The sequence below is a fragment of the Cucumis sativus genome, chromosome 3 (genome assembly GCF_000004075.3).
Source record: "Cucumis sativus cultivar 9930 chromosome 3, Cucumber_9930_V3, whole genome shotgun sequence".
NCBI lineage: Eukaryota > Viridiplantae > Streptophyta > Magnoliopsida > Cucurbitales > Cucurbitaceae > Cucumis > Cucumis sativus.
This window is the reverse complement of record NC_026657.2, coordinates 23,193,957-23,207,197: the sequence shown is the minus strand read 5'-3', so window position 1 is coordinate 23,207,197 and position 13,241 is coordinate 23,193,957. Positions and strand designations below refer to the sequence as shown.

The 13,241-nt window shown below is 35.4% G+C and overlaps 1 protein-coding gene across 2 annotated transcripts; it reads right to left on the bottom strand.

Moving 5' to 3' along the window:
* Positions 1 to 600: 600 nt before the first annotated feature.
* Positions 601 to 5,423, bottom strand: LOC116402616 (serine/threonine-protein kinase STY46-like). Of its 2 annotated transcripts, XM_031882122.1 has the most exons (10): positions 5,131 to 5,423; positions 4,679 to 4,814; positions 4,144 to 4,254; positions 3,920 to 3,970; positions 3,760 to 3,824; positions 3,332 to 3,405; positions 3,066 to 3,241; positions 2,129 to 2,224; positions 1,490 to 1,565; positions 601 to 991 (listed from the first exon to the last, which is right to left on the bottom strand). In XM_031882122.1, the coding sequence occupies exons 2-10, from the start codon at positions 4,793 to 4,795 to the stop codon at positions 852 to 854; spliced, it is 906 nt and encodes a 301-aa protein (XP_031737982.1). In that variant the 5' UTR covers positions 4,796 to 4,814; positions 5,131 to 5,423; the 3' UTR covers positions 601 to 851. The 2 variants fall into 2 exon arrangements, with proteins under 2 accessions (XP_031737982.1, XP_031737983.1); XM_031882123.1 differs by lacking the exon at positions 1,490 to 1,565.
* Between the last annotated feature and the right edge of the window lie 7,818 nt (positions 5,424 to 13,241).

Here is a 13,241-nt window from a genome sequence, read left to right as displayed (position 1 = left end):
GTAGTTGTCAGACCCAGTAAATATCTGTAGTTGTAGCGGCAAGGAAACAATATTTTGCCTCAGTGGAAGAGCCAGATATAGTGGGCTGCTTTTTCGAGTACCAAGAGATGGGACTAGCACCAAGAAAGGCAATGGATCCAAATGTCACTAGTACAAAAGTGGTCAACAACGACAGTTATTTACTGTCGTAAACGAATTTCGCGACAGTTATTTTCAGTCATAGAAGCGGGAGTCATGGAAAGTCCTTCGACGACAGTTTTCGAAAACTGTCACAATAGGTTATTTTATGACATGAAATAAATGTCGTTAATCAACATTCAACGACTTCAAATAACTGTCATAATCTATTTTATGACATTCAATAACTATCATCATTTCTTTATTAACGACCGTTAAATAAATGTCACGAATTCATTTATTGTGACATGTATTAATTGTCATGAATATGTTATTCACGACAGTTTTTTTTTGTAAAAATGTCATTGTTTAGTTATTGACGACATTTTTTTCCAGTCAACGATTGTGCAATCGTGACAATTTTTCGATAACATTAAATGTCATTGTTTTGCTATTGACGACATTTTTTTGCAGTCAAATATATTGCAATCGTGACAGTTTTAAACTGTGATATACTATAGTTTTTTCATGTTCTCCATGCAGCTCCACCATTACACGAACCATTTGAATGACAATAATGTAGCTGAGAATGACAAATTTGAATTTATACAAGTTTCACACCAATGTACAAAAAAATAGCCAACACTTTAATATATATACACTATAATACAATTTATAATATTTGTACATCTTAATACAAGTTTCAATAATCCACATGTACGGAATCCTAGCCCTTAATCAAAAAATATTTTAAATAGCATTAGAATACATCTAACAAGATTTTCTGCAGAAGCATAAACGACCAACCGAGAATGTTCGTCTCTGGAAATGTTCTTTGAAAGAAAACTCATGAAGTTGTCGACTCCAGTTGAACCTACAAAGACAACATGAATATAAGTATCCATAACACATACGTACAGTCAATGAATAACTAAAGATGACTACAAGAAAGAAACATAATATTTAAATCAAGAATAACAAAAAGGGGTCTAGCTTAAGCCCTAGTCCAAGCCAGCATGATCAACCTCAATTAGAGCTAAGATCAAGTAAAAAAAAGTTCCTAACTTTACATCTTAAACTAAAAAAAAAAGGTGTACTTGGCCTCGACCTTGGTCAAGATTGACCCTAGAAAATGGGTACATAGTACATCATAGCTAAATGAACAATAGAAAGACACTTGTACAAATTTAAAATGTTCAATAGATGAAATAAAAGCTACATGATTATTAAAAAACGACACCTGATAAATTGGCATGAATAACAAATTGGTCAAATAACAAGAACCAAATAAAAGAACGAACAAAATTCTTGAAAACAAATTGGCATGAAGAACAAATTGGTCAAATAACAAGAACCAAATAATTTACGACACCTGTAAGCAGCTCCCACAACACTATCTCAAAGCTATAAACATCAGCTTTATGATCGTACGGTTTATGCTCAATAACCTTGCAGTCACGAACAACAAACATTCAGAAGACAAACAAGGAGGAAAAACTACCATCCCAATAAGGAATAGCAATGCATCTACAAACAAAGCACCTAAATGCAGGATAATATTTTAGTATTGGTGAATGATATGCCAATATCATTTCCTCTTGAAATAGAGAGCTATCAAGACTGTGAAAACTTGCCTTCAAAAAGTTCTATGATTCCAAGTCCAAAGTTATATAAATAACTACTCTGAAGTATATTAACGACAATAAATCATCAATGACAATCCAGATGAAGAAACAAGTTTCTTCTTCTTTCTTAGTTCCTTTCCAGAATTCTTAATACAACTATTGCACATCTGAAAAACTTCCTAGGAATGGATTGATGTTCGAGCCATATTAGTGCTGTGTGAAACTGAACGTGTACCATATATGACCATGAAAATATGAAAATATGAGGTACATAGAAATCTGATCCATTACACATTGGTTGAAATCTAATATCTACACTTTTCATGAATGCCAACGCAGCACTTGATGTCCATAGGGTGAATAGTATATATTTGCATGATACTAACCTCCGGAGCCATCCAACGATATGTTCCAGTTTCGGCAGTCATCACACCAGATTGAGCTAGCACTCTAGCAACACCAAAATCAGCTACCTTGATAACCTGTCAAACATTTTGGTTTAATATCGGTCTGGAATAGAGAACAAATTGATGAAAAGTTAATTAAATGAAAATACAAAAGATAAAGGAAGCACACTTAAGAAAGCGACCCCGAGAATAACTTAGCTAGAATTGATATTAGCTACTCTGCAAAATCAAATAATGATTGTGCCTATAGATATTTATTGTATAAAAGAAAAATCATTGGAATCAAAAAGTACTTCAGAGCCTACAGTGGAGAGCAATGACATTAAAATTTTAATGTGTCAACTTTTAAATATTTAACGGCTCAATCTTGCACCTACCCTACTTTTACCCAAAATAACTTCCTAAAATTGATGAGTTTTACAGTGACTGTACTTTTAACGCTCGTGTAACATTACATTTTAGTGTTGAAATGATTCAGGGTTGACCAAGAAAAACAATAATTGGTTACATTACAGTGTTCACTCTCAATTACGCATAGCTGCAAAGATTGGTACAGTACTTTTCCTTATTTTGTTATCGACATTAAAAGGGTCATATTCATATAAATCATTGAGAATTAGACAGGTATATGGTATTGATCATAAAGATAAAAGTGGCCAATAAAGACAAAGTATTGCATGGAAAAGACTACAAGTATTGTCTTTAGATCTATCCAGAAATCAACATGATTCTGTAAGCAGCAGATCAATGGTTATGAAATGAAGATACATAATATTGCCATCAAATTGAATACCAGTAAGCATGCTTTTAAAACTAATAGGAAACAGAAGAGTGTGTCAAAATGACTTGGTAAGTTAATAAGCACGTCTTATTGATCAACTCACGAAGTAAATGCAAAAGTTTTATTTCTTCTTACCCCATATTCATCCATCAAAAGATTTGCAGCTTTTAGATCTCTATGGATGATATTCTTTTGATGCAAATAGCTCATTCCCTTCGACACATCAACTGCCACTCTTAGTAAGGAAGGAAAACTAAGAACGGCCTTTTGTTGATGTAAAAAGTCGTGTAAGCTTCCACCAGACATGTACTCTAACAATCATGGGAGATTAATTTACACAGTTATAATATAGGCAAATCTCATCAGCATTATATCAACAAAATGTGTAATAATTAGGTTACTTATAACAATGAAAAGGCTTGGAGGCCTGGTAGATGCACCAATAAATTGGACAACATTCTTGTGCCGAAGTTTTCTACAAATTTTAGAAACAAGAGGGTGAAAACGGATGAACTACTAAGGGAGTGAAGGCCTAGATTGTTGACCACCAACAGGTACTTTTTTTACCCAGGTAAATTGAACTTAACATTAGTTTCGATGTTAAAGAAGAAAGATAAACTAATGATATAAATAATGTGAAAACTACCTATGCCCCAATAATATTTATAGGATTAATGTAACACCTTTTGGCGATAAGACAACCAAACTAGCAAACTATGAAATTGCGATAATCACTTTTATAAGAAGAAAATATATACAAGAGACAAAGATAGAAAGAATTAGAGAACAGATAGCAGCATTGTGGAAAATTAAACTGTGATATAAATACCTCATGATATGAATTTCTTGCTTCTCAGTATGGAAAATGCAAGGTGTGAATAGAGGATGCCTTTTCTATATAACTCAACTAGTTAGAATTCAAATAACATCTGAGGTGAAGTATAACCATCCTCAGGAATGTAACCTTTAACAAGAATATTGGCAGCTACCTGAATCTTTGATATTTCTTCTGCCAGTATATCTTTTAGCTGCTTGGTATCCTGTAATTTCAACACTCCATGTAAAAAATCAATTCATGGATGGTATAAATAATATTTTTTTAAGAAAAAATAGATCAAGACCATTCTGAACTGAAAAAATATCCAATGTCCTGCCACAACTCATTCAATGTCGTGTGAAAATGAGAAAGAAAAGCCTTGGAAGACTATATTACCTCAATTACCCAACCATCAACTACAAAAACATCCAAGGAAAAGCCATCTGTTGTTGAAAAAGCATGTGCTTCTTGAATATTCAGCCCAATCTCAGAAAGTAAGGACGTCAACTGAAAGGTAATTTCTGCTATGAATGTCTCACATATAATAAAAAATTTAGCTAAGTCCAATAAATCATATTCGGTATTTACAACTAATTTTCTTCAAATAGTTGTGCTACAAACATGAGAATGTTACCAAAAGCATAAACGCTTAACTAAGAACATTAGTTCCTCCAACTATAATGACTCTCTCTACTATGATGAATTACTGCTTCAAGCCACAAATTATTTTTCCTTTTCCTTCAGAACCACATCTAAGAAGTATAGCATCAAGAAGGACAAATCAGCATAACATAAAAATAAAGATAAACTTTTCCTCTTCATCAATCCTGCTCCAATTTCCTCGTGATCAAAGCGTCGTAAAACGTAATTGATCAGCATAACTCAAGAAAAATATATTTTCTCAAATCGGATTGCACTAGCGAAAAATTACACCGTCGTTAAAGCGGCAGTGTACAACGATACAAGAAGACGGAGAAAACACGATGAACGGATTCAAATTCCAAGTAAGCAAAGAGGCGAAAAAGGTTTCAGCCCATAGCCATGACATCTCCTTTGGCCTTGATTTCCTAATTCGAACGAACAAAAATCAATCAAAAATCAACTAAATGCTTTATTGAGGCATTTCATCAAACACATTGTAAGCTACCAAAATGTTTCATCACCAACCTACACAAATTCTTGAAAACAAAGAAAATAATTTTAAAGATTGCAAAGAAATCGGCACTAGCCATGACATCTCTTTTGGAAATGAGGATAAGATCTTACCGGCGAAACAATCCAATGAAATTGGGATAAACTGAAACTCAAGAAACAATCCAATGGAGACAACGAAGAACTTCATAGAGAGAGAGAGAGAGAAAGAGATAAGGAAGAGAAGCTTACCGGCGGAGGGGAGGGGTGACGACTGACGCCCACGATTTTGTTGCTTCAGGTTGATTGGAGAGGTTTGGAGAAGACGGGGGTGGTGGCGACGGGTTGGTGGTGGCGACGGGTTGGTGGAGAAGGTTTCGACGGACGGGCAGGAGGGGATTGGTGGTGGCGACGGGACTTCAGACGGTCAGAAATGGGAGAAAGCCGACGAGACTTCACGCGGAGGGGAGGAAGAAATTGGGGGAAATTTGGGGTAAAGTTAGGGCACGCGGATGGGAGGAAGAATTTGGGGAAAATTTTGGGGAGTTTGGGTTTTTTTTTAAAATATAAATATGTAATTTTAATTTTTTAAATATAAAATAATAAAATTTTTAACCCTAACATTCTATGACATTTAATAACTGTCGCGAAAAGTGTTTTCCGAAAAATTCCGTCTTTTTCCGCCAAAAACGCGAAATTTTTTATTTTGTGACAGTTTTTTTTTTTCCATTCATTTTTTGAGATATATAACTGTCATAGTAGACAGGTTTTCTTCTAGTGTGTGTACAGCGATTAAAGTGTTTCCAGCCCAATCAGAGTCACAGAATGCATTTAAGGACAAAAGTGTCTTGGCAAAAAAGAATACCAAGAGATCTGGAGCCCCATAGATACTGAAGAATACGTTTGACTGTAGAAAAATGAACAACAATGAAGCTATCCATAAATTAACTTACACGGTTTATAGAGAAGACAATCTCATGTCAAGTAAAAAGTGAGATAATGTAATGAGCCAGATGGTAAAGTGATGGATCATTAAGTGGTCAGGTGGTGGTATATAGATCAATTGTTGTAGATATGGGCGTTGAACAAGATTTTCGCAAGGACATGCTTGAGATGTGGTAAGGAGATCTGCGAGGTATTTAGCTTAGTTGACAAAAATACTAATTGTGGATGAGCGGCTTTCTAGGCCCAAAAAGTACTTCAAGGGTCCAAGATCTGCTATTTGGAATTCAAGACCAAATTTTTTCTTAAGTACATAGATATAAGAGCTAGGAGTCAGGGTAACAAATAATATCATCCACAAAAAGTAATAAGTAAGGGAAGATCCATTTGAACAAATGAATAGAACTACAAAAAATATGGGGTCTCCCGATTCCACAAAGTGTCGACATATATACCAAAGAGCATTGGGAAAGGATCTCCCAACGTATATAGCACCATCGTCGAGTTCTGCATTGGGGGAGGCATTTTCGACACACAAACGAAAATTAATAAGGAATTCCTTACTCTCGACATCAAAAATCCCGACAGACGATGCACATTAGCAAAAGGTAACTCTCGACGTGCCCATCCTAGTGTCAGGAGAAAGGAATGCCTGACGTGGAATCGAGAATGGCTTCCCCGATGCTATGGTTACAACATTGGGGAAAGGGTCCTCATTCTCAATGCTTGGTGTCGAGAGATAATTTTAATTATCTTTTTTCCAATTATTATGTTCAATTTTTTTTTATCGTGAGGTACTTTTTTTAGTTTTGATTCGATTGAAATTCAATAAAGTTCTCAAACACAACAAACAAAAAATTAATAGAATCATTAAATACCAAATTTTTATTTATATAATTAGAAAATAAATCCAACTATTCGAACAATTACATATTGATTGAAGCAATTACATAAAAAAAGAAAAAATACATCATCTTTCATCGCTCCGAACGCCACTTTTGAACAAATCTACACCTACAATGATATGAAAGTAAATTTATCTGTCACTAACAGCAAATTAAACAACTTAACAGTTAAAAAAATACGTACCGCAAGTTCAATGTCTTCTGTATGCCCGAGTCATTTCCTCAATCATCTTCTTCATTTCTTTCATTTGTTCATGCATCTTCGGTGTTCTTCGTTGTTCTTCAATAAATCGTTTAGCTTCTGCAAGCTCATTTCTTTATTTTTCGAGCTTAGCTCTTTATTCTTCAATCTTGGATTGCGAGCACTCAAGACTAGTTCTTAGTTCGATAACCTCTCTAGAGTGTATTTCTTGCGAATATGAAGTTAAAGAATTGTTATTACTTTTTTGAGACTTGGGCTTAGGGCCCCAACCAATTTGAGTAACCTGGTGGTCTACCCAAAACAGTCTTGCATATCTCGTCCCCGAAGAGTGGTTGAGAACCTTTTGAGGTGGGTGCAGACTAAAGTTCCAACATTTGATTCTATACACAAAAGTGTTAAGCTATGAACTCATAAATTAAAGTAGAAAATAAAAGACAATAAGCTATAAACTTACACGCGCATCCGCGATAGCCTGTGAAACGAATTGGCCATTCCTATTGGCATGTGTTTCTTTAAACAACTTCACACGTCCCATCGACTGACCTTGTTCTTTGGTAAGCTCATGTTGCCGTTGTAACAGCTGTTGGTGATATATAATTAAATTTGCCTTCAACCACTAGCTTAAGCTTTTGGATGAATTGGTGGTTTAATATTATTAATATAATTAGATTATTCTTAGGAGATATTATTCTTAGGAGATATTATTCTGGAGATATTATTTGATATTATTTCCTTAAGTGTATTTCTCTATGGTTATATATAGGCTTGTATCTCTATTAAGTAATGAATGAAATATAGATTGATTCCATAAAATCAACATGGTATCAGAGCTATAGGGTTTTAAGTCTCCTTGTATTCTAGCCGTCACATCCCTGCACGTCTGCCTCTGTTGATTCGTCTGCCTCTGTTGATTCGTCGACGGAGGCAGAGCCATACCCATCAGTAATCATGTCTCCAAGTAATTCGCTCTGCCTCCTAGATCAAAATCCTCGTCTCTGATTCTGCTGCCGCCGCCACTACTCCTTCTGCCATCACTGCTCCTTCCGCCATCACTGCTCCTTCCATCCACACAGTTCGTCGCACTCTCGACCCATATCCGCTCTCCATTCGTCCTCACTTAGATCTACTTGTGCGCACATTGCAAACACCGATTTGTTCGTGCATCTCTGTTCGTGTCTTCGACTTCCAGATCCGTGTTTTATTTCATCTTTCGCCTTCGAATCATACTGTTCAAGATCAGACCGACCTGCCGCCGCCGCCCTTTACTCGTACCAGACAATCTCTTTAGATTGAAGACTCCCGATCCTGAAGAGGGTGAATCTTTGTTCAGATCCATGATCCACCGCTCCGCTCCACTCACAGCCGACGACGCACAGGTTCGGCTTTGTCCGCTCTCCATTTGTGAAGCTCGCCGTCATGAAACGCATCTTCTCTTTTTGCGAAGAACGCCGCAAAGTTCTCTATCTACTCAACCTCTCAGCTCTCTTCAGTTTTCGTTCTGTTCACCCAGATTTCCTGTTCAGTTTGATTCTGACTTGCTTTAGTTTAGTTCGTTCAGTTCCATTCTGATGACGAAACGCTCCTGCCCAATTCAGACCACGTTTTCATCCTGATTTGATTCTACTTTGCTTCAGTTTTGCTCTTTCATTTTGCCCCCGGAGTTCTTGTTTCGTTCTTCCTAGGTTCTGTTATAGATCTCTATACGAGGATCTATGTTTCTATCCCAGAAGTTCTTCGTTTCGCTCTTCGTGGGTTTGTTTTAGCCTAGAAGTTCTTTGTGTGTTTGTTCTTCGGGTTTTTTATTCTATTCTAGATATATTGTTTCTTTTCTTAGTTCTTAGGAAACTCAAGTTTGTGATTTCAACCTTGAGTGTGAGGGAGGGTATTAATATAATTAGATTATTCTTAGGAGATATTATTCTTAGGAGATATTATTTGATATTATTTCCTTAAGTGTATTTCTCTATGGTTATATATAGGCTTGTATCTCTATTAAGTAATGAATGAAATATAGATTGATTCCATAAAATCAACAACAACAACTTGGACTCGCTACTATGATTGTAAGGTTGTTTTTTTAGCAGTCTTGGTCCTTGATTGCTCCTGCATTCAAACAACAAAAATGATACATGCAGACAAAAAAAATGAAGTAATGTGAAGTAACATTACAATATGTAAATCGTCTGAAATTGTCTACTTATGTAGTGATCGCATAAGAAGTGTCAATCTTTCAGACTATTCACCAATTTGGACGATGAGTTGACACGTGCTTGTTCAAGGTTGCTGTACTTTTTTAAATGTCTATGGCGCTCTCCCCTGAACTCTTTCAAAGATGTGAGCATTTGATGCTCAACAAATTTATTAAGTGCTTGATCTATAAAATCAAGCACGAAATAACGCTACAAAGTAAAAAACATAGGGACTAGGTTTATACATATGTACGTTTTATATAAATGCAAAGTAATTAATAAACATATATGTAAAGCACCCTTGACAACCTCGACGTACTCTGGCAGAATACCAGCCCACTTAAGGCAACATATTGAAAATGTAGCTCTCACACATACACCAACGATGTTACTGAACCGAACAACATGTGGAGAGATTGGCATCTCTGCTCCTAGGGCGATGGTGATTGGAATCTTTCCATTCTTATTGGCGTATCTCTCTAACTCCATATTTTAGGAGTGCAGACGTCTCCTAGGAGTGGAAGTGAGTTGAGAGTCATCTAAGAAAACAAAACACTATCTGAAACATAACTCCATGTTTGCAATTGTCATCAAAATAACAAGACTAATCTAAAGTGTTATCCATCGAGGACGATCCCGCCGTATCGTTATTTAGAACGTCGTTGTGCATAAAGTTGTTAAGCTTTCAAGCAAAAGAAGAAATCCAAAGAGATAACAACACCTTGATCGACTCTTATTTTTAACAAGTTTAGATCTCTATTACTTTTGGTGGTGGTTAAAGTAAAAAATGAACAACAATATTTAGCCACAAACCCCCACTTCTACAACAAAATATAACTAGTTTTATATTCCTCCTCTCAAATGCTCGAACTTACTTCATGAATAAGCTACACCTCATAAGTACCAAATATTGCAATTTTCACTAAAATGAGTTTAAACTAAAGAGACTACCATGACTGCACGATAATCAGAACAAACTAATCATAAACTACTTCAATCTTTCCAAGCTATCTAACACTTCCAATAACAAAACTACTAACAAATTTAAAACTAAGCTTAAACTAATGGCTACCATAACTGCAGGATAGTCCGAATAAATCAATTAAAATGCTTCAATCTTTACAATCTAACTAACACTTCCAACAAATAAAACATAATAACAAATTAAAAACTAAAGGCTACCATAACTGTAGGATAGCCAAAACAAATCAACCACAATTTCAACAATTTTTTCCCTCCACTACAAGAAATCGGGAGTTTTTTGACGTAGGAAAACTCGTCGGAAAACATGACGTTGGTAGAAGCCAATGTTTTCCGACGCAGCTTGGTGCACGTCGGACGAAGATATTTCTCTCGACGCAGACACATTAACGTTGAAACTAGCTGTAATAGGTTTAGGGTTCCTCCGACGCGATGCGAGGTACGTCGAAAAATGGGCCACTATTCTCGACGTGGAAAGTGTAGCGTCGGAAGAGGGTGGACAATTAATTGTATTGTTTGGCCTTCCTCCGACGTGGTGTCAGTAACGTCGGGAATAGGTTTAGAGATTCTCGATGTGTCATTAATCGCGTCGGGAATAGGTTTAGGGATTCCCAACATGTTACTAATTGCGTCGGGAATAGGTTTAGGTGTTTCCGACGTGTCACCTAATTGCGTCGGGAATAGGGCGCTATTCTCGATGTTTTTATGTTATGCGTTGAGAGTTCTCCGTCTTTTTAACTTCATTCTTTACTAAATGGAAACAAAAAAGAGAAATAAAATTGAGAGAGGGAGAGGGAGACCGAGAGAGAGATCAAGAAGAAGAGGCATTCATTGTCGTTGTCGTCCCCGTTACCGTCGTCGTTGTCATTGTTGTCCCCGTTGTCGTCGTTGTCGGTAAGTGGTTTAGTTTAGTTATTATTTTGTTTTAGTATTTAGATTTCAAATTAGTTTTAGGTTTTAGATTTTAGGTTTCAAATTAGTTTTAGCATTTAGATTTTGAATTAGTTATAGTTTTTATGAATTTGAATTTGAAGTATTGAAGTTGAGATTGAAGTGTTGAATGTTGAGATTGAAGTATTGAAATTGAGATTAAAGATGAGTTTGAATTTCAATTTGAATTTAGAAATTAATGGAAAGTATTTTTTTTAAAAAAAAATATAGGAACTTACGTCGGGAGTTCCACGACATCTTCTGATGCCATATTGACAGCATCCTTCGACGTTCATACACAGTCAGAAGATGTTTAGGAATTTTTGACGCACAACTTGTTGTGTGTCGGCAATTTCTCTCCCGACACATTTGCCCCGATGCATATTTATTCGTCGGAAAAGGCTTTTTTGATGCATTTCATATATCTTCCGACGATTTTATGCGTCGGGAGAGCCCCCCTTTCTTGTAGTGCTTTAACAATTTCAACAATTTTCATTATACATTCCAAAAAACATCAAACATTTCAACAATTTCAAAAACCCTAAACCTCTAATTTCTTATACCCCTCTCCCTCCCCATTTCAACAATTTCCTCTCTAACAACTTCTACCATTTTCATTATACATTCCAAAAATCATCAAACATTTCAACAATGCAAAACCCTAAACCTCTAACAATTTGAACAATTTTTCCCTCCAACAATTTCTACAGATTTCATTATACATTCCAAAGAACAGAAGACTAAGTTTAAAATATTTTAAAATCTAAGTCCAAAGTTGTTTCTTTAACTTAAAAAAACAAAAAATTAACCAAAAACTTACCGGAATGACGAGCAGCAGCGACAAAAGAGGACTACGAGCAACAGAGAAAGACAATGGCGACAATGAGCAGCGACCCTTCTTCGATCGTCTTTTCTCTCTCTGTCTCTCTAACTCTTTGTAATCTAGGTTGTTAGTTATTGTTACTCTGCAAAGTTGAAGAGGAAGCTAAAGAGCTGAGGTATTGTCAAAGTATCTACGTGAGAAGAAGAAGAAAATTTGAAGCAAGAAGAGTTTGAATTACCTATTATTGTGAGTGTTTTCTTTAAACTTTTATATGATTTCATGCCCTTTATAATGTCTTTACTAATTTGAAATGGTGATTTCAATTCAAATTTTTCTAGAAATGTTTATATGAAGTGCTTATAATATGTTTCAAAATATGTTTATATGTTACAATGATTACGAAATGGTGTTCAAACCATTAATCTTTTTTCTAACAAAGAGTTGACTTTTATGTGCACGTAAAGAGTAAAGGAAGTCATGAATAAAAGATGTGCATGGTGAGGTGAGGGCTGAACAATGTACAAAAATGTACATTGCGCTTTAGCTTGAGCAACAAGGACAAATCTGTTTTCTCGAATACTGTTGTGACTATAGTCTAAACACAAAGTAATGAGACATAGAGTTGAGAATGATTCGGGATCCTTGTCGAAAGGAATGTTTGTTGACTAATGTGTATGTTTATGTGAAATATTGAAGTTATGTGATTGTTAAGCGATTTGATATGCTATTTCAAACATATGTGTTTGTGCAAAATGATTTGATAGTTGATGAAATGATGTTTACAAAAGGTATTTCGTAGAAAGGATTTTATAAAACCTCACTAAGTCTATAGACTTATGTTCTTAAATTTTATCCTCTAGAAACTATGTAGTAAGGCCAAGAAAGGAAAGGGTGAGAAGTTACTAGGCAGGAAGAGCTGTCAAACATTTTACTTTTAAGTTAAAAGTGCAGTACTTATAGAATCTGTTTAAATATTGTAAAACACTTTGCTAAAGTTTAATAAATATTGTTTGATTACATTCTGTGTTAAGGAGTTATATCACCTAAAGTTTATTTGAAATTCATAAGTTAAGACAAAGGTAAGTCACTAGGTGATTAAACAAAGCTTAAGGACCCTAAGACTGAATGTCTTCAACGTTTAACGCATCAGAGATACTCAAGTCACACCACGTCTCGCGTACCAACGAAAGATGTACCCGAGACGGGGTGTGACACCTTATATGCACATAGCAATTATAGCTCATTGATAGGAAGAAGATTGTTGGTTTGAACATAGTTTTACATTCATTTTATACACATAAAACATACCTTGATAACAACAAGCTTTTCATTTGAAATCTCTTTAAAACATTTACGTAAAAATCATCATTTCAAATCAGTAAGAACTTAAA